This window comes from Calidris pugnax, unplaced genomic scaffold (genome assembly GCF_001431845.1).
Source record: "Calidris pugnax isolate Ruff unplaced genomic scaffold, ASM143184v1 scaffold63, whole genome shotgun sequence".
NCBI lineage: Eukaryota > Metazoa > Chordata > Aves > Charadriiformes > Scolopacidae > Calidris > Calidris pugnax.
The window spans coordinates 8,196,984-8,223,600 of NW_015090852.1; the positions used below are offsets into that span (position 1 = coordinate 8,196,984).

The following is a 26,617-nucleotide window of genomic DNA, read 5'->3' on the forward strand; positions in this document are numbered from 1 at the left end:
TTTGAAATAACACCACTATATTTATTAACAGAAATTGAAAAGGATTGAGTATTGTTACATGAATAAGTGTAGATTAGTTCATAAGTATTCAGCCTCTAAATGTACAGTTAAGTGTCTTAACAGAGGAAGGAAAGTCAGGCAAAGAAGTCTTGTTTTGTTTTGCTTCACTTGTGAGCTACAGAAAACACTTTTTACTAGTATTTCAAATTTTTACACTACAGTAGTTCCAGCAAGGAAGCAGTACTCTCAGTGACGAAGGAAGGCCCCCAAAACAACTATATAAAGAAGAAAACCGACAAGAAATTGACACTTAAAAGTGGTAAAAATCAGTGATCAGTTACATGATCTAGTTTTACTCTTTACAATGCTCACACTTAGATACATGATTCAGAAGAACCAGTTATGTTTAAAACTTTCAGCCAAATACAATATAATACATTTACAAAAGCATAAATATACTAGGTTTATCTTCACTTTTAAAGCATAAAAATTTGAACAACTGAATATACTTTGTCATCCCTTGAGCAGACTTGTAAAGGCCTTTACAGTAGGAAAGCACCTAAGCAACATCACACCTGATGTGAGAAGGAAATTATTAGCTGCAATAAAAATTGTTTAATATTTTTGATGGCAGGCCTGCACTGCAAGACATCTTCTGATAAAGTATTAAGGTATACTACTCTTAAGAAAAACATATGTGGGTTACTGGTTTAGCATAATTACCTTTCCTCATTTCCTCTAAATAAGAGGAGCATGAAATTGCTGACTAACAGCATCAATTATAACTATAAAGTGAAAGCTTTCAAAGGAAAAGGATGATTGACTGTCTTTACTGTAGTCTTTTTGGAGAAAATAGTTCTAAGAGCCTGACATGTTCTCGAAGACTGAAATTCTCAAGATGCTGAGCATCTTCCCTAAGAAGGGAAGATTACAGCTATGAATATCTGGCCTGGAAGCTCTGATATATAGGAAAAAACCTAGGTTTTAGCTTACTGGCTTCTCGGCACTGTTGCGAGTAAAATGTGCTAGGTCCAGGCCCCCTAGAACCCATTATTAAAGAATAATTCGAATTTGCTAGCAACAACATTCAAACTGAAGTTCATTCAGGTGGAGTTAAACTGCACCATCATTGATACTTTAAGTCCTTATTTTTCAATAAACTGCAAAGGCACTAAAAAAAGCATTCATCAAATAAGGTTGTAAAGTACTTTTACCATCTCTCCTAGTTTTCCCCCACAGAAATAAATACAAAGTTTTTCCTTTATTTAAAAAAAAAAAAAGTTATTTAAAAAAAAACCTGAAAGCCATAAAACCCACTTTAAAGTTGCAGTAGCGCAACTGATCATGAAGCAACAATGTTGACAAAAAAATTGGTACCCACTTCATCTACCTTTCAAGTGTCTAAGACAGGAAGGCAGTCTTCTTGTCTAACTCTATGCAGCGTAAATGCATGTTACAAATGCCCTTCAAAGGAATCTCCTTCCACTGTTACAGAAGAGTCCTGTCAAAGGTTTAAGACGAAGAGATGTGAATGTCCTACTAAGCTTTTACTGTGTTCTCTAGTTATTCCCCAACAGTTTTTAGTTTCTCCATTCATATTATCTCCAATCGATTTATTTTTTACTTACTGCATTAAATTATTTCTTATAGGCTTAGGTAATAATAGTCTTTTATTAAAATAAAAGGCACTATATTTTAAAGTCCAAGCCTCTTAAGGAATCCCAGTTCTTCTTGTGAAATTTAGGGTACTATCCTCATACAATCATGTAATTTACTTTCATACCACTTACTAATAATATTAGCAATAAATTTTAGCTTTTTGTGCTATATTGCTTTCCCATCATGTAAAGGGAGTTTCCCTGAATTTGTTGATAATAGCATTTTATACCCACTGTATTCTAGTAGGTGAATGCTCGGCAGGAAATGGAGGGGAAGACTGGAGTTTGTGTGTGTATTTTGGAACCCCCTTCTGTTTCCAAACAAATTCAGCTTCACCTGTTTCAACCTGTCCTCCTCCACTCTCAGTAGTTTCATTACAAAGAGCTGGAGATGTCAATGATGGCTGTCCTTGTTCAAGTTCAAAATTCATAATAAGGGAATCAACCAGAGAGTCCAGCTCATCCAAGTTCATAAAAGGCATAGGTGTTTTCTGGGTAGGATTGTTTGCAGAAGTAGAAGAAGAGGCAAATAAACTAAAATAGTTGTTAAAATATCCAGCTATGATACAAATGTTTTCCGCAAAGCTCTTGAGAGGGCTTGTGTTTCTGTATGACCCTATGAAAAACAAAAGAAGAATCAAATGCATCATTTTGCAAAGAGAGATGAAGTAGCCCGCCCTCCCTCTTGCTTTACAGTTCTCCTGTAGCCCACAGGTTACTATCAAGAACATCAGTAACCCAACTAAATACCTTGTAATGTAGAAGAAACAATTTGACAGACTTCAGCTAGGCACTGCTCCAATTCCAAATATTTCACAGCAACGTTAGTGCTTTTCTTTATTTCCCGATATAGAGATTCTCCTCCTGGTAACTGAGATTTTATTTCTTTCTATATTAACAAAGAGCAATTTAAAAAAAACTGAATATGTACGATCGTATATTTACTATTAAACATGCCCATTACAGATTCAGGCACATAAAACAGGCTAATGCTGAAACACAAAGTGAAAGCGATGCCAAGTCACAAAACATAAGACAGCTCCAAAGGGAATTTTAGGAGGGAAAAAAAAAAAAAAAAAAACAAATGGTTTGGCTCTTAGAAGACAGATTAAATCAATTACCTTGGCTTTTAATTCAAAATATCAATAACTATGGCCCTAAACTACTGCAGCAGTTATAACAGAATCACACTAGCATTACTGAACTTGAAGCTTTCAACTTAAAAGAAAAGAAAACCAACCAGGTGGTTAGACCATTCATGATGAGCACAAAAGTAAGGCAGGTAAAATACAGGTACCTTCAGAAGTATTTTAAGTAAAATTAAAATCAAATAGTTTTGAGTGAAATGCAGTAGCCAGAAAAGTTAGCGTGGCAATCACACGAATACTACCAAGACAGGAAGTGTTATCGTGCCATCATAAATATACAGAAGGTAGTTTTAACTCTTCTTTGTTAAATGCATCCTTTAAATTTAAACCCCAGCTTCAAAGCACACGTTTTGCAAAAATCTCTCTTACCTTTCTGCAGTAAGAGATGTTATTTTCAAGGAATTTGGCTAAGGCCACAACATTGTCCTTTAATTGATATTGAATCTACAAAGAAATTTTTCATTATATTGTAAACTTGATTCAAGACAAAGTAAGAAGTACATTAATATTTTAGAAGGATAGCAACACTGGCATACTACTGAGAAAAATACTCAAAAGCAGAAGTAATGTTTTCTGCAACAGAGCACAATTTTTCAAATACAATGGTAACTGGTAGAAAGCATTAACTCTATCTTCAAGGTTTTTAATAACCCCCTTAACACTGGAGGATCAAATGAGCAAATGTAAGTACTCACTACAGAAACGCTGTCCTGCAATTTTTGTATTGCTGTCATTCTAAGTGGCAAGGGTAATCTTTTAGCTCATACCCTAGTGTTATCTCCCTGACTTCACATTAGTTCCACCAGCAACAAGCATATACAGAAATCCTGCAGATACATCAGAATCTACTGCAAGAGAACAGCATTATCTGGAAAGCAGATTGCTCAATTTCTTTTGCTGGAAACATGAAGCACTCGGGAGTTAAGCAAGCAGAGAGGAACATAAAGGACTTTGGACAGTTTCACTATTATCTGTAGGATTAAGAATGACAACAGTGAAAACCAGAGTAGGTAGAACTTCTTGATTCCTTGAGACAAGCAATTTGTTACTCCTCTCCAACTGATTTGAACCTTTTATCCCAGGTCATATATTACAGATTTTTGAGAAGTAACAAATTCTTCAGGAATAAGCGTTCTATATATCCCAACTCATTAAGGAGATTTTCTTACTGGCCACAGTTCAGCAAATTTCTCTACTTTGAGGAAAAGAACAAAAATAAAAACACACAAGGCAGGACAAGGATTTCTCAGACACAGGTCAACTGCCACCTTTGGCCTTGCATACTATCTGTACAAAACATATTTATTCAGAGGAGCAGTGGCAGAACAAGCCTACATATCCCAACGCTGAAAGGAAACACGTACACTATATACACCTGATACCTGGCTAAGGAACATTGCAATCTTTCCAAAGTATTTCTTTCTGATTCTGCCAGGCTTTCCGTCAAAATGCCTCACCCACTAAGAAAGTGGCATATTTCTAAGGGGTACTCTAGCTTGCCTACTGAAATTTTCATACAGTCACAGAAATATTTTTACCTATTATGCTTATTTTTTGTACTTTATTCTCTACTTTGCATAACTCCCTATAGTATCATCTTCCTCACGATTTGTCATCTAAGCAAAATAAGAGCACAAAATAACAGGCTGTAGCTTAAAAAAAGCACCTCCAGGTGCTAAATAACCCACTACTGAATTCAGCATGTAATGTGGTCTGTTCTGCTTTATGTGTCAAAATACACTAGACACGCCAATAATGGTATCTTTCTTTCATGGAAGAGCAATTCCTCCACGGAATAATTTTGACTTCAGCATACTAGGAAAAAAACCAACCCCAAACCTATTCAATTTGATAAAATGTAACTGCTAAACTGGAGGGAGGGGGAAGTATCACACATCTGTTTATTAGTAGTAGGCAGTAGGAATGTCTTCTTAAAATTACAAAAAAAACAAAAAAAAAAACAAAAAAAAATAAATTAAATTTAGGTCATTATGAGAGAGAAAAGCTTCCCATTGATGTAATTCCTTTTCACATTACAATAAATTTGGAAGGTGACAGGAACAACTAATTAATACAATATAAATAACTCGCTGTAACTTTCCTATGAAATGTAATAAAGAAGTGCTGAAATTATAATACCTTTGCTACTTATCAACCTGTAAAGTATTTGAAGGTCAGTTGTGATTTCTGTGAATGACACGAAATCAAGGAGAACACTTTTGACCTCTGTGCTATTAAATAGCTACTTTAGTCTAACACTTTTCCCCCTAAATTGGTGGAAGTGCTTCAGTATGTCCCAAGCATTAAGCCCATAAGATGACTAGCTCTTAAAAGAAAACACTGAACTATTTAAATAAATAAATTCTTAGATAGCATGCCGTTTAGGACTAGGACTGTAAGAGCAATGTATGACAAAATGAAGTCTTCAAACTTCTAATAATCTTTGTGACAATAACCGAGAGGTGATTACTATTATCAGTATAAAATAGCAATTAACTTTCAGGATAATAAAGTGTTACATATTAAATATGCCATCTTTATACAAAACAAACTTCACAGTAGCATGCAGAATAAAAGGTCCACTTCCTTCTTTGAGCCAGTTTTCATATACTCTCCCTCTCTTTCATGGTTACACTGTGATATTTTACACAGAACGCCCTCCAATGCGCAGAGAAATCATTCTAAATAAAATTCACTTAAATGTTCAGTCTACATACAGGTGAAAGGCTAAACCCTGTAAAAAATTCCGCAAGACTGTAGTCAATATTCCTACTTGCCACCCATGTCAAACCTCTGTTACTATTCATAACTGTATTCCTACTATAAACTTTCTAAGCAGAACTGCTGAAAAACAAAATTATATAATCAAGTGCCTCTAAAATACAGCAGTGGTGTATTATCTTACTTTCATCTCACCTTATTTTGTGGATTTTGTTTCACAAGTTCTTTCTGCACCATTCTTGCTTTTTCCTGTACAATATCGATGAGAAACTCCAGCCCTGAGCCTACTCCATCATAAACAGCAAGTACAAGGTCCTTTTAAAATAAAGGTTCAAAACATAATGATTACAGGAATTGATATTGCCTTGAATTAAAACAGATTTTCCATAATGGACTAGAAATGTAATTTTGTTTTGAGCAAGTTGTTCAGTGCTGGTCTATTCAGTAACATGTCATTCTTGGACCATGGGGGCTCATCGCTTTAACCTCCTTTTCCTAACTTTCTTCAGATGTCTGAAAATTTTACATGGTGCTTAATCACATATTACTGAAACAAGTACTGAATTTCAGTGAATTAAGTAGACTTGCACAATGTCAGTGCAGACAGAATCCTAAAAGCACAGTATTTCTTTCTCATTATATATGGAAGTTAAAGTGTGTTTTAAGAAAAAAAAAATTCAAGGTTATTAACATGTATCCATTTTCACCATAAAAATGAAGTATTAGATAAACTCTGAAAACTCTTAATTCAACTGATCAAACTGTTGTACGTAACACTGCTTCTGAGCACAGTTACTGAAAATAAGTGTGATGTCAACGTTAAAATTACTGTTTCTAATTGCTACATCTAATAAACATTTTTTCACCTGTAGACTAGACGCAGAAATGTTGTTCTCTTCAGAAAAGGAAATACCAGCTCTTGTGACCACTGCCAAGTGTCCTATGCATTTCATTGTTTGTTTTACTGTTTGGTTTATTTTGCTCCATGCTTCTGTCACCATCGAGGATATATCTGAAGAACATCCCTGAGAAAGAAAGGCATACCGTTCACTGAAGCTCGAAAGCATCTCAGGTCAAAGCATACATGCTTTGTAGAATGCAAAAGTGCAGCACACAACGGCTTCAGGCACTGTCAGCTTTACATCTTGCTTCTTCCAATAGCTTACCTGCCACAGCCAAAAGACCATACCCTCACACCACAGAGAAGAATGGTATCATTATAATTACACAGTTAAAAAAAAAATTATTCTTCAGAAGGCTGTAGCATGAACAAGAGTAATATTTACTGACCACTCATTTATAAATGTATAAACAGTAGCACTTCAATTTAAACTAGCATTTGCTCTTATCACTACATGTTTTATTTTCCCTTTTTACATTTAAGAACGCTATTGTCAGGGCCTGGGCACAGAAAGATCTACGTTTCTCTGAACTAGCAAATGTAAGTACCAGTTCAGCCAGCAAAAACGTACCCTTTGCTGTTCATCTCCCTTCGGTGTGTCTATTTGTCATTGCATACGCTGGACATTTCAGAGTTTTTAAACAAGTCTGTAGCAAATATTGCATTAATGCACTGAACTCCTCTCCACACAGATGGAATTCTTTAACATACTTTACCTGCAATAATAACTGTAAATAGCCTCCCAAGTTCTTTACTTCCTGTTTTAGTTCTTCATCAACTTTTATAGATCCAGGGCACTTTTGGACATTGTTAAGCCAGAGCTTGGTTAGAACCACAAGCTGGTCAAAAGCAGAGATAATTCTGATGCTGTAGGACCGAGCAGCATGATCAAGAGCAAAAACTACAAGAGAAAGATGTCTATCAGAAGGTCTCCTTTGCATATTGAAGTAGGAATGTTAATTATTCTGACAGGCAAATACATGAATGCTTGTGCATCTGAAAGACAAGTCATTACTAATGTTTGCTTTAAACTGTTACGAAAGCAAGACTTACGGTTTTCTTTACATTCTTCATCTTGCTGTTCATATGCTTTGGAAATGGCAGAAACTCCAGAGAAAATAATAAACAAATTAGTTAGGAGACTATCCGGTATGCTCTTTCCTCCTTCCTGATTCTGGTCCAGTAAATCTAAAGCTGAACTTATAGATTCTTTGCAAATTCCAGGAAGAAATGATTCAGAAAAGCTTGGGCATATGCTGGACTTATTCTGTGAACCTGTATGATGTAAAAGCAAAACACATATGCAAGAAACTCTTCATCGGAGTGAGAAGTCAGTTTGCCTTTGTTGAAGAAGCAATATGTAATAGTTATTACGATCTCCAGCTACTCAAGACAGCAAGTCAGAAAAAATGTGTATACAACATTCTACATAGTTTCTAGATTCAGTTAGTACAAAGACAAAATCCATAGTGAAATTCTTTAACATAAATCCATCTTTTTCAACAATCAAATCTACAGAGACAGAAAAGAACAAAATCCAGCCAATCTAAAACAACTGAATACGTAAAAATATTTGGAAGACTGAAGCATTTAATATTTCAGAAAAAATATCTTAAAAGCTTGGGAGAACCTTAGTAGTTGAATAAATAGCAACAACTCAAACAAACAAAGCCTCCAAATTATTATATCAGGATTCAGCCCCTGGCAATTTCTTACATGAATTATCATCTTTCTCCAGCTAACCAGAGAAGTGTTTTAGGTAAATTTCTTAAATAAGGGTCATGATTGCTGGTCAGGAAGTTTTTGCCCTAAGAAAGTATAATCAAAAATAAAAAAAACCCTACTGTTAACAGCTTGACATCATAAGCTTGAAGATACTGCAAACAGGATAGTTCTCATTTTGTTTTCCCACTCACTTTTTTTTTTTAACAACTATTTGAAGTGCATATGTTTTATACATGCAGTAGTTTCAGGTTCTCAGTATGAAATGAAACGTGTTGTCTTCTATAGTATACCTGATATATAGGAAGTCGGTATATTCCGAATTGGTTGCAATTTTATCTCAGACAAACATCCAGAAATTCTCTTGTTCTTCATGAAACTTCTACTTCTATGAAAGGATGACAGAGTGAAAACATGAAGAAACTTTAATAAAGAATTTTTTCCCCTCTATACCCACTGAAATTTCAACAATTATTAACAGACATCAGGCAAACAAAACAAACACCTATTTTTAATTATGGAACCCAAAACCTAAACCAGAGTGACAGCAAGACAATATAGCCCATAGGATGGATCCTACTGACTTTCTTCAGGCTCTTACTAATATACCAGGATCTTCATTCCACATTCTCATTTTTAAGCTACTGGTTCATTACTGGATTACTATTATCTAGAACTTGAAATAAAACATATTTCTTTCCTACCTATTGGGACCATAGAAAGCAGACGTGTTGGCTTTTTTTGATCTCGTTTGCTGGACAGAATGAACTGCTTTTGAAAAAACAGATAGGAGGACTTTTCTTCTTGGTAGAAGGCATATGTTCTGTAAATTCTCCACTATTAGTTAGAGAAGCTAACCTACCTTTTCTGGTCTGACTATGGGTGCTTAGCTGTCAGTGCTGAAGGCCAGCTCTTGGTAAGAGAGTTGTTTGAGAAGCCTCGGCCAGCCTTGGAGCTGTTAAAGAAACAGCTGAAAGGAGACTCAATAGGGGCTCCCTAACTTTTCTTGTGGCTGCATTTAAGACGAGTCTCCTGTCCTTGGTCCTGCCTGACTTACACTGCAGTTGTGTTGTAACCACACCTGAGCCTGGTCATGTATGCCATCGATCTGGACCTGCAGACTTCACTTCCCAGTTTGACCTGGAACCTTGTCATGATGGTCGTGCCAGGCAATCACTGGCACTAAAAACCACTTGTGTTACTAATTAAATATGTGTCTATCTATAACCTCTGCAGGTTAAAGTCCTGTGATACAGACAAATGTATCAATTTCTGAGATACCTTTCTGAAATAATTGGGAACAGCCTTCAGTTACCTCCAGCTGGTTGCCAACAGTCATAAATAAAACTCTCTGGCACTGATCAGTCATACATTACATTTATGCTATGCCTGACCTCAGAAACGTTGTTTAATCTGCCAAACTCCTTTAGTGAGTATGCAATTTTTATTAGCAGCATGTTGCATACTAACACACATTTCCTAAGTGAAACCAGTAAAGCATAGTAAGGTAACACATTTAGTTTCAACTTTTCCCTGTCCTCACAAATTTATACATAACTTTTCATTCACTTTCTAAGTTTGACATTGTAATAAGGTAAGAGAAGAATTAGTAAGTAAAAGACTACATTACTGGCACAAAAGCATATCTGGATAATTACACAAATAATTTTTTGCTTTGTTTTAAGGGTAGATGAAGGAGCTGCAAATGAGTATCACCTTCTTCTGGAAAGAGAGGAAACTGAGGCATCTGAAAGGTCAGGTTCCCACTCATCAGCAGGGTCATAAAATACATCAGCAGCTTTATTGCTATCATGAGTCTGAAAAAATAAAGAAAACACAGGGGAGGAGGGGAGTTAAACAGAAATAGAGTGAGAACCACAGGAAACATTGTCTACTTTTAAGCAATCACAAAGATTTTAGAAGATGATTATAGGGATTTTTGTGTATACAGAATCAAATGTAGGTGCTGTTACCACTTCTCCCATTCTTCTACGTATATCCTCCTTTTCAATACAGAAGATAGTACAATATGCTCCAAAACAAAGTACTGCACATTTAGAGAGGTGCAGTTCAAAAATACCCAATTTGTCCAATTAAAAACAATGAAATTAGAAAAAGGGATTAACATGCACCTTAATTGTCAGTTTATTAAACAAAAAGTGATGAAAAATGCCTTGAAAAATTCCCATTGAAGAACCTAAAGCATATACAGACGAAAGCAACCAGAAGCAAATTAACTTACCGGAATCGAAGGAAAATAGATGATAGAACTTAGTACTGAAAATTCAAGGGATACCTTTAAAAGGTCAAGTTTTCCTCTAGAACAGATAAACAATTGAACAGCCAGAAGAACCACAAAGCAGTTCTTGTTTTACTACTTTACACTGTACACAAAATGACCTGAATAAAGTCATTGATTTCTATCGTCCTCTTTCTGTGAGATGGACAACTGTGTTTAATAAAAAATAATTAGATGTCTTGGTGTTCAAGATGACAAACAAAAAATTCCCAAGATTTTCTTCCTGTATGATTTGAAAATATTATCTTTGACAAAATATTACTTATTAGTATTTTTTCTTCAGTTGTTACTGACCTCATAGAGCTCTTTCATCGCTGCTAGCTTGCATTCAAATTTCTCCAGGCTCCAGTAAGTTGCTATTCCTAGTTTGATGTTACGAACCTGCACCTGAACAGAAGACACTGTTCCCGTTTTATCGTCAATTTTGTCGTGCCTAAGAATATAGAAAGTTTAAAAAAATAAAAAAAAAATTATTCTTCATATTGCAAAAATACTCCCCAGTTTAGTTTTGTCCAAAAGGAATGCAGTTAGTGTGTTTTAGGACCATTTTAATACTGAACCAAAGCAGGACGGACATGGGCATCACCTCCAAAGCACGCTCATTCCAAAATTAATTGTTTGTAGACATACCTTCAAAGACTTCATCTAAAATTCAAATTTGGAAATCACATTTCAAACTAACAAGGATAAACTACACACTTCACTAAAGCTAGTTTGGAAAAGTAATTTGTCATAATCAATTTAACAAAACTGTGAAAAGAAAAACAAAGAGCTCACTGCACATCCAGAATCCACCCCTCAATTTAAATTTATATATATACACACGCACATAGAGTATAATTAACTTATTATAAACCTTATAATTAACTGTCAGCTACTCACCTGTAGAAAACAGTGTTTTTCCCTAATTCATTACTAATGGTGTTGGCCTCTTTAATCATCACAGATAGTTTCAGAGAATTCCAGTTAAGTGGAACTAAAGAAGAATACAGCACATAATGATTAAGTGGATCCAACAATATGATGCAGCAACTTCAGGGTTAAAAAAAAAAAAAAGAAAAAGAACGACAACCAAAAATTTGAATGGAATTTAGCCAGAAATAGTTCTCTGAATTCCCAATACATGGGAAACAAAACATGACCCTCACAGCCAAGATAAGCCTTTATAAAAGGTCAGACGAAGGGTATTTCAGAAATAGAGGCATAACATGAACCACTATATATTAGACTAATCTAAGATAAGAAACTAAATGGAATCAATTCTGTTAATTCAGTTTCCCCAATGAATTAACGCCTCAAAAGTTCAACTGGACAGGGGAAGAACTTCTAAGCAATCAGGGTAAATACAGACTACACGTATATCCAGCTAACTACCCTGAGCGTGATTAAAACAGAGCTTTTATCTCTGATATATAAGGCTTCTGAATGGAAAGGATCACAGCAGCCAAAATGCTCTTATAGTTCAGGATCGTTAAAGCGTTAGAAGAAGAGAAAAAGTTTCTGGATCCATATCCACTAAATCCAAGCCCATCAAACAAAACAGAAGCCAGCATTGCCTTTGCAACATTATGTATATACATACTAGTCATAGTTTTATTTCCACTTCTATGATTCTTCTGAAGATTATGTATTTCTTCAGCAATCTTCTGCTTCTCAGTTTCCAGAGCTTCAAGTATCTTTGCATGACGAATAGTATGGTCTTCCAGAGCCTGGAGGAAGGAGGGGGGAAAAAAAAAAACAAAAACCAACCTAAACTCTTAATGCTGTTTATTTAAGCAAATTTTTAGTTGCTGTCATTATGGACTCTGAGAACAGAATGAAATTTATATTGGACACCTGCCATATTGATATGAAACCCTTTATCTTCAAAACCAGCAAACCCAAAAGTTTGCTTAGATATTGACATGCTTTAAAAAAATGGAATTGAGAAGAAACAACTTTAAAAGAAAGTCAGATTTGACTTGCAAATATATATCTGACTGCTGCAACAAATATGACACAAACACCAGCAAAAAACCAATCACTATTTACATTAATGCTTAGAGTCATAACTTTTGGCACAGGCAACGATTGCTAGTTTCATACATAAACAAAAAAGTCTACATTATATAAGAGATAAGGTCAGCATTAGTTTATTCACATTTTGTTTTTTTGTCTTTCGCATAAGATCAAATAGAAGAAAAACAAACTTTAGAAATCACAGTGATTAAAAAAAAAAAAGCAGCAGCTTTTTAAGTTACCTGCTTGGTAGCTAAGGTCTCCATTTCTAAACGTTTCTTATTGAAACGTAGTTCTAGCTCAAGATTTTGCTTTTCCTTCTCTAGCTCCTGTATTTTAGTTGCAGCTTTTTGGTTATTCAATTCTTGGATTTGCTTCTTACGAGATTCTTCTCTCTAATATAAAAGGGGACAGATGAGAGGCGGTACACCGTTTCTACAGCATTTCTGATCCATCCCTCAGGCATATATTAAGATTTATTTTCACTTAAATACATTTAAAACACACAGCCCCTGTGGACTACTCAGCCCAGCAATGAAAGGTTATATCCCAGTTCACAAACCTCACATTATGTTTTCTATAGCCCATTTAAGAAATAAAATACTCCATCATTATTATTGTTTTACCATGATGTACTATTCTACGTAGACTTATATATATTGTAAAAGTATTTAGAAGACTAACAGAGCAGCATGCAAGCTTGGAAGAAAAAAAGCCATATTAACTAAAACACTATAGTAATTTAAAAGTTTTGTAAAATAAGGTAGATTTTGTAGGGATTTTTCTTCATGTACAAGGTATACCCTCATCAAATCCACACTGGATTAACGTTTTAGTTCTTGGCTAATTCTATAAACCAAAATGCCTAGAATTCTGAAATTTAAAAGGAGATACCTACTTTGTAACTTCTTGTGTTAGTAATGCTGTTGGGTTGATTTTTTTTTTACAAAAGAAAAAAATTAGGATTAGCATTCCCTAAGACACTGTTACAACATGCAAAACCAAAAAACCCCACTTCATCCAAAAAGCAAAAACAACAAAGAGGAACTCCATAGTACAGCTTCCATCTTATTTTATTGACATGATCGATGTAATGATGCAATAGCAACTTACCACCTCTGCTTCCAGTGATTTTATTTTGCTTTCATAAGCTTCTTTTTGTGAGGTCAGTTCTTGCTGAACCATCTCTTTTGCAATTTGGACACTTTGCATCATTTCTTCCTTGGCTTTGAGTCGTGCCTCTTCAATTTCCGATTCAAGCCTATAAAAGTGGAAGTATCATATATTTTGAATGCTGGCTTTAATCTCTTACAGGCTGCACAGAGTGTAACTATTTTCTTCTATCGTGACAGGACCCTCCAATTTTAACATTAAAAATATAAGGGTTTATTTTGTTGGTTTTTTTACAAACAACTTTTATACTTTACCTAGATATTTTTTATTTCATATGGAAAACGTGAAGATGGAAGACATTCCAGAATCTTAAAGTCTACTTGATTTCCTTATTTTTATCACACAGCTTTCACAAAATTGAGAACTGTGATGCAAACTCACTAAATCACATTAAGATCCAGAAAAGTTTGTTTTAAGTCAGTGACTTGCAGTTTAATAACTCCCAAGAACGAAGTAAGTACAAGTAGCACTTTACTGTCTCTCAAATTCTACATGATCACAGAAGACTGAGTTGTAGCTTCGGGTTCTTCTCATTTTCCCCAAGGCATTTCTTTTTCAGGCTATAATCTCTCTAAAACATCAACAATCAATTTCAGACTCATTATGTGCTTGGAGAGAAATGTAATGGAAGAGATACACTAGCTTGAGGACCCCTGGAGCTCAGTGTTTCTTCAATAGTGGTCTACATTGGGAAGAATTACTTTACTGAGAGAGTGGTCAGGCACTGGAACAGCCTGCCCAGGGAAGTGGTGGAGTCGCCATCCCTGGAGGTATTTAAGAAACATGTAGATGTGGCTCTTCAGAGCATGCTCTAGTGCCCGAGATTATTGGGGTGTGGTGGGGTGTTGTATGTGGTGCTGTTGGTATGGGGCTTGATTGGTGGCTGTTGTGTGGTGTTTGTTGTGGGTGTGGTGGTTTGTGTTTTTTTGGTTGGTTTGGTTGTTGTTTGTTTTTTTTTTTTTTCTGTGTGGTTGGACTCGATCTCAGAGGTCCATTCCAACCACCGAGATTCTGTGATTCTGTGATACATTCTTTACAGCTGGACTAGATTGTGGTGATCACCTCTTATAGGTCTACATTAATTTCAGCCGTGTAAGGGACTTCCATTTCCATTATAAATGGAGTTAACAATAACCTTGCTACTTTTCCAACTTTCCCTTATTGTGAAATTATTAATTATCTTAAGTTTCTTATTGCTTAAATCTATTGCACAATTGCATGAACAACAATTTATTATTCGAACAAAAAGATACAATACTTACTGTGCTCTCTGTGCAACAAGCAGCTCATTCTTCGCAAATTCAAAATCTTTTGGACCGTCATGCAAAAGAGTAGTCCCACAAGATGGTCTTTTAACGTTCTGAACTTCTACAGGATGATTAAACCTGAAATAATGGTCTCCCCCAAGGATCACTCGATCACCCTATTGGGAAATGGGGAAAAAAACAAGTTTGTTCTATAACTTTTAGGTTTATACGCAAATTCACAGTGCTTAAAACATAACAGGTAGGGCTAGAAATCCAAGAGGAAGAGACAAATATTTACAGTTTCAAGAGTCTTCCAAGGAAACCTGCAGCATGAAGCTGTAATATAAACAAAGCTAAGAAATTCACACATGCACATATTACTCTTACCAAATCAATTACTTACATGATGCAGAACTGTTGGGTCTGAAATGCATTGTCCATTTACGTATGTCTTTGCATCTCTCAGTGGAATAATACTCACTTTGCCAACAGCATTTTTTATAACACTGAAAACAAGACAAATTTGGGATATCTATACAGTGGCTTATGTTAGTTGCAAATGATGTTTCTTAAAGGACTAACAGTCATGCTTTAGATAATGTCCTGTTATTGTTTTTCCAGCTATGGATTGTTTTCATACTATTTAGTTACAACATACATAATGAATGACTGACAACTTATATTTTGGAAGAGAATCGATATTTAAATCCAAGAAAAATCCACTGCTAAAAAAATTATTACAATACCCTGTCATCTTAATTTCCCAACATACCCACGTCTCATGTTTTTTGTAATTGATTAGTTAAGTTTCTTCCAGCATTTTGTCTAGGATCAATTGCATAGAACGTACTTTAAACATTATTTCTTCAATATGGCTAAATTACTCCCTAGATTTAAGCAAAAATTGTCAGGGTTTTTCCATTGAACTTAATGTAGTACAGTTATCACACAGCATCACTTGATCAGCTCTTTCTCCAGCATTTCTGCATGAATAGAAAGTTTTGTAACATAAATTAAATGAATAAAGAAACTTAACTACCTTAGTTAACAGAGTTCTAGAGGGAACAGAAGGAAGTTACCTTAACCCTTGAACACTACAAGAATTATCCCTAAATAGTATTTTCCTGTTTAGAAAACCATATTTTGTTCCTGGCACAAGGAAGACTGATTCCAGAAGGAAGGGAAGGGTGAGAAGAAATATTTCCTGCTCTCAGTTCAAGTATAAAAAAACTACTACATACCAATGGTCATCAGCAATTAGCACTCCGGAAAGCTGGATATCATGTTTTGAATTTGGTGTATACCTTCCAACTGTAGTTTCTCCTTCTTTGATCATATACAATAGCACCTCAGAAAGCTGAGGATCTTCATTGAGATTGACAAGGTTTGGTAGGTGATTGTCCATTTTGAATGCAATTCCTGCTTTCTAGATAAAAAGAGAGCATAAAAAAACCCCAATTTACTGCGTGCATTCAAATGTCTATATTATTTATTTCTAATACATACATGTCTTATTTCTAAGACATCACAGTAGCCAAATATTACAACCATTCTAATTCTTCTGCAAGGCTTGTTGATGTTGTATTTTTTGTACTATCTCCTATAGAAAGTGAAGAAAGAAAACGTACCTGCAATTCTTTTATATCTTCTAACTTCCTTTTTTCTGCCTGTGCAAATTTTTCTTTCCAGGCCCTTGATGTATCAATCAAGGGGAAAATAATACAACATATTAGGAGAAAAATTACAGCATATAAATTTAACAAATTTCAATTTTAAAGGAAGACATTAATGACTGCCCAACCTTTGCATTTCTGTCATGTCCCTCTCCTGCTGATGCAGTTTTAACCTCAGAGATGTTATTTCCTGCAAATAACGTCTGTATTTTTCAGGATCAGTGTTTAGAGCACTTTTCTGAGCCGCCTTCAGTTTTTCAATTTCAGCTTTCAATTCTACATTAGGCAAACCAGACACACAGTACACATAAAAAATTGAGGCAAAATGGGGTTTAGACATTTCAGTAGCATACTAGAAAATTCATCTTGTTATTAAATGAAAAGTTAAACACCTTCCCCCATTCCAGGTTCTCAAGTATAGCCTAAGATATCATCAGCACTTTGGAAAAAAAAACAACTCAAAAAAAACCAACTCACAAATAATAATCATACTAAAAGGTAAATATTCTAGGTTGTATTAGCCTATTTGATAACTAGTCCATCAACACACTAGATTATTAGTAGTAGAAACTCTTATGGAGCAATAAGTTAAGCACATGCAAATGAAAAGCCCTCAAAGACTGAAAATGTCAGCCTCACCTCTGATTAGCTTGGCATTCACATCTTCATTTACTTTAGCAATGTTGAAAATTGAACAAGCTTGTTTTGCATAGCGAAGAGTGCTGAGCGTTTCTTCTGTACTGCTGGCAGCTGGACTTATCGTGGCAATCATAGCAGTTTGTGAATTGCCACCAAGGCTTTCCTTCAATAACCTTCATTTGATAGGAGAGTAAAAGTCAATCCCCAGATCGCACATTGAAATAAAAATTAAACTTCTCAATTTGAACAGGTTAAATACAAAGTATCTAGGGTCTCGCTACTTATTTAATAGTGATTGTGAACTGCTTCAAAGACAAACCAAATTCCTTTTTACTCTTTACCTGATGCAACAAGCTAATTTCTTCCCTCCATAGACCATTTGAGGGAGAGAGGGAGAGGAAGCAATGCCTTCTGAACAGGAGAGGAATCCATAATCTGAGAAAGCCTTTACTTTTATATAAAAAATTCTGAAGTGTACATACCAAGTAAGGACAGATTCCCGGTAAGGAATGAAAGTTTTATTTCCATTTTGAGATTGTTTAGAGAGTGCAGAAATAACCTTTCCAAGGGTTAGCAGTGATTTATTGATACTCACACCCTCCTACACAAAGCAAAAATAAAAATAATTATAATACAGTTGTATTTTCTTGTGTGACGTTTCTGACAGTGCTGTTGATTTAATTGTGCTTATTCAATGTATGGTACAGCTTTACCATGTTAAATGTCACCATGGATTAAAAACAGATGCAAGAGTATCCTAGGTGATCTTCATTTGGAAAGAAGAGAAACCCTGGCTTTAAAATAAGCAGTGTTAAGAACCATCAAGCTTATGAAGGCAGAAAGAAAGTCTCTTATTAGAAACTCTGTTTACTGAAATCCCTCCAAAAAAGGGCAACCCCCAACTCCCTGCGATATCCAACTCGTGATACAGAAAGTCACGTGGACCGTTTTTCTCATTCCTTCTTAAGGCTCATTAGGCTCACATAGCACGGGGAGTGCTGTCCTAAGCAAGATCTGGCCTGCATTTGCAAGGTCAAAACAGCTTCTTAGGGCCAGCCACCCCCACTGGCAAAATGCCATGCAGTATTTATAAGGGCTACATCCTTTTATAATTATAGCTCCTGCCCAAGAGTCCTGGAAGGTGAGGATGCTTTGGAGTTTAGAGGTATTCTTTGGAGTCAATCCTTTTCCACAGATTTCCAGTCTTGGTTTACCTTCAGCCTTTCTCCTGTGGTCTGAGCTGTCGAGCAGCATTCACTGCCAGCTAGATCAATTAGATTTATGTGGCTGGTAAGCCTACGGTCACATTGTTCTTCATTCACAAATTCTACCTGTAAAAAAGGGAGATGTTTGCATTCAAACCAAAATAAAAAGCCTGAGGACAAGCAGAAGTCTAATAAGCTCCCACTTGAAATACATTAAGAAATTGACACTTCCATTTACTTTTTGACAGGATACCTTCATACACATCCCTTGAAGGGAGCTAAGTTCAGACTTTTAACCATAGTATCAATTGTTTGCAGTTAAATAACTGTATAAGCATAAACTGCACAAACAACAGATTATCAATCTATGGGTTTGGGTCTGAAGTTTGATTATTGCAGCTACCCAATTCCCAAAAAAACTAGTAAGCTGTTCCTGACTTCGACCAATGAAGATGAGCTAAGCAGTCAGCGGAAGAGTCTCAAGACTAGTTATGATAGAGAAAAGAAAGAATCTAGCAATGAGAATGGTGAGGGGAAGAAGGAAGGAGAAGATTAGGAAAATGGGCTGAAAAATTAAACCAACCAAAAACCAAAACAAAACAAAAACCCAAACCAACAAGTTATTTGTGAATCAAGAAAATTGACAGTCTGTAGACTTCTGAGGAGCTCTACTTATTTCACTTCTGTTTTTAGGCTTATCTCACCAAGTCAGGTTTTGTCTCTCACACATCTGTAAATCAGATGAGAAGTTGTAGCACCTATATCCTGGAGACACCTGGGTGAGACATCTTCATGAAGGAAGGAAACATTTACTAAGTGAACCGTGTTGAAACTGAGCAGACACTGCATCTCCTACAATTGCCCCAGCTCATCACCTGCAGAACTCAGCACAGCTATCCACCTTGCATAGCCTAACCTTCTTAGAAGCTGTGTTGGCAGCAATGGAAAATTAGGTCTGTCCTCAATTTGGATTCCAGTTACATCTCAAAACTCACACTCAGAAGCTTGTAACTACTCCTAGATCTGCCATTCTAGACATATTTATATTGCTGTTCTAACTGTAGCACAGAGACATCAGAATTTACTCAAAGTATGTAGAATAAACCAAGCTTTTCTGTGTAGAAAGCCATGATAAAATTACCTGTGCTTTATTAATTGTCAAGTATATTCTCACAACAATTTTCTAGGCAGCACACAAAGCAACTTTTTACTATCTGATTTGAACAGATAGAAAAATACCCAGCAATACCTTGGTTTGCGTCATGACAAGAGTGAAGACAGAATGAGATCTAGAGCTCTTGTCATTCATTACTGTAGCAGCTGTTGCTCTCTGCTTATTTCCTAGTTCAAGCCAACTCTGTAAGAAATGAAAGTCAGGATTAAACCAAAAACTGAATATTAGAATGTTTGCAAATAAAGTTCTTAGCAGAAATGATGACTCTATAAGGGAGTAATTAAAACTTAAGTTTAAGAGATAACCGTGTGAAGAGAGTGACACTTGCCTGTATCCATCTACTTAGCTCCATTATATAGGACTAGTCTTCATTACCCTTTTAATCAGCTGAAATATTATAGACTACTGAGCAGTCTGTGAAGCATTTTCTTCCTATTCATGGAATCTAGTTTTCAGCAGTGAAGGAAGGTGCAAGTAGCAATATTTGTATTCTCTTTTGGTAACCAAATAACTCTTACCTGGATATCAGAGTAAGAACTGACAACGTTCCTAAGGTGGAGGAAAAAGAAAAGTTTGGATTCAGACTGTTTTCTTTCTACAGTTTTCCCTGCTGCCTGAGTTCTGATACATTTCCCCAGGTACAGACAGAACACAAACACTATGAAAGCACCAGCTGTCTTAAGACTGTCACACACTTATTTCACTAAAGCAATACACCAAAGGAAATATGTCAAGTTGAGCTAGACACGGGTACTCATTTTCGTAAAGCTACAAAACACTAAGATCTTGCCTAATTTACTGGTGAGTACGCAAGCTTTCACAGAGCCTCAAGATACTAAGCATACACAGGATTATACCACACATCTATTAAAATGAGAACAGTTAAGACTTACACTGTCAGGCCTTCCACATACGGTCCTAACGTTGGATGTTCTCTTACACGAAGCTGGTGAGAATAATTAAAAAAAAAATATTAGGAGTGCATTAGTTAGACCTAGCACTCAGGAATAACTTAAAATTAAGAGAAAATCTATCTACGTGCCTAGTATGAGAGAACAATAATGTCCCTAGAACAATATTTTCAGGAAAATACCAACAATTGAATTTTTCCTGCTGCCTGAGAAATAACAGCAGACTGCACCAGGCTATTGCTCACAGAGCTAGCTGCAAGAACATGTATCTTTAGAAGACATTTACATAAGAAAAAAAAAAATCTTTTCTGCTACATAAATTTATCATGTTCTCAAGCTAAATGGCTTACCTCAAGATCACTGACAAAACTCAGATGAAAGCATTCCTGTTACAAACAAGACAGTATAGTCTTTCCTTCTATAAAACTAGTCCACATAAGTCTAAAGTTCAGGATAAAGGACTTAATTCAACATCAAGCTGAATGTAGTATATTTTCTTTATCATAAACTAATACTCATAGTTTACACACAAGTGGCCAGTATATTGTTCACATGTCAAAGTACAGAAAGTACTTTTTTTTTTCTTAATAAATCAAACATGATAAATTTCTTCCCTACCTCCCCTACTTAACACAAGCGTCTTTAATTTATGGTTATACATATTCTAACACACAAGCATTAAAAACTAGCTAAACTAGTTTAACTGTTGATCCTTGACTAGTAATCAGGTCACCGATTTTTTTTTTTTGCCCTTTCACTCCTCCACCTTCTTGGGAAAAACCAACAGGAGAAAAGGAACTTCCTGACAGCCCCATGGCTCTAAGCCATAAATTATCCAGGGCAAAGAGCCTGAAAGATATCCATCTTGGTCCTCTTATTTGATAGTAGCTTTCTGTAGCTGGGCAATTAAAATACATGAGGAAACTAAGTGGGGAAAAATTTTCCCTTTGCAAATATTAACTAGTATATACAAGTATATGCTATAGTATACTATGGACTGCAATTAGATATGTAGAGTCAGTGGCAAACAGGCATCCCAGTACATAAACAATATACAGATTTTCAGAAAGTGGACAGACAGTTCAGTACTGCTGAGAATTGAGGAGACTGATGGATCAAATACGATTAGGCAAACACATTTATTTTTTTTCTCTTCACACCCCACCCCCCCTCACCTCAGACATCATTGGAAGCCTCCTGACATAGTTATCCTTCCACTTTAGAACTTAATTTAAATTACAAGATTATAACTCAAATCACATTGCACTGAAGAGTCTTATTATAATCTGGACATTTAGATAAGTAACTTTTAAAGAGAATTTTCATAAAGGCTGATGAAATCACCATTTTGCAGAGAAGGAGAGATGTTAACAACAATTTTGGGAGATTCTACTGAATCATTTTTGCTTTATTTCAGCAAGATATTTTTTTTTTAGCATTTGTGAAGTGTCAATCATTTTGCTTGAAGTTATACAGTTAAATTTCTTTTTTTACTGAAAGCCCATTATTCACAACAACTTAAGGTACCCAGATAACAAAACAATGATCACTTGTCATTTCTGCATTTTTGTTTACAGAATAAATGCCACTACTTTGAGATTATGCATATACTTGTTTCTGTGAGCAACTTACCGGTTGTTTCTTCTGTCCACTTTCAGCTTTAAAGACAAGCAAATCATGAATTTTCTCATTGTATACTTCAAAAAAGCTCATTTCGAGATGATACAAAATCTAATAAAATTAATAATGAAAAAGTTATTAATGTAGTCCACAACCCATTTTCATCATCCTTTGTTTCAAAAGTTAACCTAGATTACCAGATCCTACAATTTAATGTTACAAGAATTTTTCCTGAAGGGACTTTCCTAGAGAAATTAATTTCTAAACTAGAGATCTGCTATTGTCAAGAATACAATTTACTGGAATTCTATCCACAGCCATTCCCAGATGATAGTTACCAAGCTTAAGGAAAAAAAAACGCAACGGAATGTAACCCTTCATTATGGTGGTGGTAACTAGCTCCTTTTCAAATTGGCAGTCTGTCACAACTGGGGTCCCCCAGGGATCAATACTGGGCCCAACACCATGTATTATTTTCATAAGCGATGTGGACAATGGGATCAAGTGTAGCCTGATGAATTTTGCCAGTGACACCAAACTGAGTGGGGAAGTGGACACTTCAGAAGGGAGAGCTGCCCTGCAGGAAATCCTGGATAGGCTGAACAAGAACTTCATGAAGTTCAACAAGGACAAGTGTAAGGTCTTGCATCTGGGGAAACTTACGTTACTGCAGGGGAGATTCTGATTGGACACAAGAGGAAAAATTTTCACAACAAGAACAATCAGCCACTGGGATAGTCTCCCCAAGGAAGTGGTGGATTCCCTGTCACTGAGCACTTTCAAGATTCAGCTGGCTTTTGTCTAGACCGTGCTTTTGCTGAGAAAGATTGGCCCAGATGAACCTCGAGGTCCGTTCCAACCTGGTATTCTATGATTAAAACACTCTGAAAAGGTTTACTACCTTGTTGCTTTTAAATTCATATATCATAGGTGCAGGACACGAATTCAAATCAAAATACATTGTGATCAGATGAAACATTCCCACCCCCTCTCAGAAGACCACTCTTTCATATAGTACAAATAAAGATCTAGTCTCAATAGAGAAGAAAATAAAACATTATGTACAATGAAAATTTTAAAGTTGTTTGGGTTTTTTTTTTTAATCCAGGTGGGGGTAGTGGATTTGTTTTCATTTCAGCAAGAACTCTGATCTAGAATTAGAGTACTATTAAAGTTTTTTGCTTTGATATGTGACAGCGTTTAACGAAAAAATCTTTTTTTTTTCCCCTCTATTTTATGTTTCCACTGAAAATAAGGAACCCATTAGGATTTCTTTTTACCTTTCCTTACATAAATCTTATAAGACATGCTATATCAAGGAAAGAATCGTAGTCTAGTGACACATCAAAAATATAATGCCCATATTTCTTTTTTACATTATTATCATTAAGGAAGCAAAATAATGTTGATTTTGGCTATTTAGGGAACCCTGTTAATCAGAACTACTAGCAGAAATCAGATTTGAACTGGCAAAAGAATACAGACATTAATAAATGGATCAGCCCTAAGGTATGAAATGAAAGAATGAAACTAGTATTAAAATAATGAAACGCATCAGTTTCCTCATAATTCAATGTAAGGTCAATAGCATAAACATACTACCTCTTGCTTGTCCATTTGTGCTATTCGAGTGAAAAGATCTTCACAAAGTCTTGGAATTATTCCTCGGTCTTCATCAAATCCCATCATCCTGTAGTTACACAAAAACCTGCTAGTTCAGTTTTGTAACTCTCTATAGCTGGTTTTAGTATTAATTGTATAGCTCTAAAGTGGAAATGCCATCTGTTCCTAAGTTATAGACATAATAACCAACAGAAATAAACCTGATCTAAATTGTTGCTTGTTTGCACAGGGAGTTAGACAAGCTGATGTCCACAGGTCACAAAAGCACAATATACTTTAAAACATGTCACTTCACACACAAAATAACAAACAGCAGTGAACAGCATAGGGGGAGTCTGAGAAGCATTAATAAAGGTTTTTCTTCACTAAGATCTCTTGAAAGACCTTTTCTTTTCCTCACTAGATGTAGAAAGAGGTCAGCTGTCAAATATGTAAAAATATTCTACACCTGTCTCAATTATTATAAATATTGTTTTAATTCTTTTTATTTATTTTTTTTAATAGGCAAAACCACTTTAACACAATTCAGTAATTATGAAATCTATTCCCTATAATCTATTTTCAAGACTACATTGCATAACAATCAACTACTACAGAATTTTAACAATTAAGAACTTACGTGTATGATTTTCCAGAACCAGTCTGTCCATAAGCAAAAAGACAAGTGTTATATCCCTCAAAAGCTCTTTCTAGGAGTGGCAATGCCAAAGTTTTGTAAATCATTGCTTGGCTTGCAAAATTAGGGTGACACTTGTCAAAAGACCAGAAAGAAAAGTCATAACTGAAGGTGTAAACTTGGTTTGTGGCTGCTTTTCGTACAGCTGTCTCGGAACCATTCATTGAGACTACAGGGAGTGAGTTTTCATTTTTCTCTCTGAATGGAAGGGTGAAAAAAATAAAAAAATTAAAAACTTAAGTTATATGCTTTAAGTTAGTCATTTCAATCAAGAGCCTTACAGAAAATAAAAAGTTTGGTAATCATTCTTAAAAGTGTTAGGTGAACATACAAAGTAGTCAAGTTTAAAATACTTCAGCTAATGAATATGCAAAAAAAATAGTCCCAAATACCTATAAAGTGAATTCAATCTCTTAATAAGATCTTTATCTTGATGTTGCACGAAATATCAGCTAATTTAATAAGTATGTATTATATCCTTACTGAGTTAATGACTAAACAAGTCAAAAAATACAAAGCAGGAATCAACACACATTATAAAAGCTACTATTAGCATAAAAAATAAGTCCAGGATACAAACCTGTTATTGAAAGGCCGTACACGCACAGCTACAGTCACTTTGCTGTTTTCCACTATGAAAACATCTTTCTTGGTGCTGGTGCTCTCAGCTAGAGCTTCTGTGTTCTCTTTTGGTTTTGAACTTCTACTCACAGAAGGAGAGCTGGAGACACTAGTTTTCTTCTTGGCTAGAATTTGAAGACGAGGTGTTTGTGTATTTGAAGCAGAGAGAGATGGCTGATCCTGAGAAGTGCAGTTCTTTGGTGTAAGCTTAAACCCTTCTGTTGAACCTTTCATTGGTGTCCTTGTTTTTTCCCAACTGTTATGTTTTATAATCAAGTGTTGCAACTTTTTCTTTCCATCTTGCTTATTTATATCGCCTCTTTCATTCAGTTGTTCTCCTGATATCCTATTAATATATTTCGAGGTAACTAGTTGTTCTGATTTAGGAACTTCATTTCGAAATTTTGTGTCAGCAGTGCTTGTCCTACATTGTGAACGCACGCAGCTCTCATTTTCACACAGACCATCAGCAAAGCTAAAGGAATTCTTACTGTTCAGGTTATGCTGTAACTTCATACTTGACTGACCTTCAGCTAATTTAAAGCTTGGTTTAACATCACAGGTATCATTAATATTTGGTGGAAGTGCAATCTTGTCATTTCTTTGTGTGGCAAAATTGTTATTTTCTATTCCAGGCACAATATTGTGATTAATTTTACTCTTCTCTACAGAGCCAGTCCTCACACGCCTCTGCAGAGTAAGTTTTTTCTCTGTTTGTGTAATTTCTGTGCCCTGTGTTGTGTCTGTATGCAACTGTTCACTACTGGACAACAATCTTTTGCTCACTCCAGTTCTCCTCTGGAGTGTTAATCTGCCTTCGAGTTTAAGTGCAGTTGATGTGTCACTCACTTTTGTACAGGCTGAAATCACGTAGGTCCTGTTTACTTCCTCAGTCTTATTCTGAGAATGTGAAAGTAAACTATCCTTTTCTTCTCTTGACATCCGTGATTTCAATTGCTGCCCAGACGCTTTGCTGCTGGTAAAAGTATTCTGTGAAGAACTCTTCTGCAAAGGGGTAGTACACCGTGCTTCAGAGAGACTTCTCGCAGGAACCGTGTAAATAGGCATTTTATCTTCCAGCAAGCTAACATTAGGTTTGTAATAGGTACAACACCTTTACTAAAAGATTATTTCTAGTTGCTTCTTCCTATGGAATCTGGGGAGATAAAGGAAAAGTTTTTTATGATGCTCATGTCCAGTGGGAGTTATGTTCTGGTGCATGGGCAGCTCTTCACATGCACTGCAGTAAATATACATCCTGACACATTAATAGCAATTAGTACCCCCTTTCACCTCCAGCACTTTAAAAAAAAAAAGTCATTCTTCTGTAGGTGAATGACTGCTTCTGCCAATAGTAGGCTATTTGATTTCATTTATTGAGTTCTGTGATTTTTTTTCAGAAAATAAACCAAACATCACAAATAAACACCAGTTGGTACAAAGAATCATCTAATTATTTACCAACAAATATCAGCATGTACATTTCTTCCAAATGATCTACCATGATCCCCAAAGAAAGGGAATTCAAGATCATACCTCCATTCACTGACAACTGTTTATGCTTGTAGTGTTTCAAAATCAACAGATTCCAATATAACAGCAAAATTA

General features: G+C 35.6%; 1 protein-coding gene across 1 annotated transcript; it reads right to left on the reverse strand.

Annotated features, from left to right (window-relative positions):
- KIF14 (kinesin family member 14) lies at window positions 1–26,112 on the reverse strand. The gene is made up of 29 exons (XM_014943350.1): window positions 24,969–26,112; window positions 24,332–24,586; window positions 23,692–23,779; window positions 22,102–22,200; window positions 20,452–20,504; window positions 20,077–20,107; window positions 19,634–19,741; window positions 18,394–18,510; window positions 17,662–17,780; window positions 17,180–17,352; window positions 16,669–16,816; window positions 16,496–16,559; window positions 16,109–16,293; window positions 15,271–15,373; window positions 14,883–15,043; window positions 13,561–13,708; window positions 12,690–12,842; window positions 12,032–12,158; window positions 11,332–11,425; window positions 10,744–10,882; window positions 9,867–9,967; window positions 8,444–8,538; window positions 7,482–7,703; window positions 7,145–7,329; window positions 6,394–6,552; window positions 5,723–5,842; window positions 3,176–3,250; window positions 2,409–2,547; window positions 1–2,274 (listed from the first exon to the last, which is right to left on the reverse strand). The coding sequence occupies exons 1-29, from the start codon at window positions 26,075–26,077 to the stop codon at window positions 1,883–1,885; spliced, it is 4,962 nt and encodes a 1,653-aa protein (XP_014798836.1). The 5' UTR covers window positions 26,078–26,112; the 3' UTR covers window positions 1–1,882.
- Window positions 26,113–26,617: the final 505 nt, after the last annotated feature.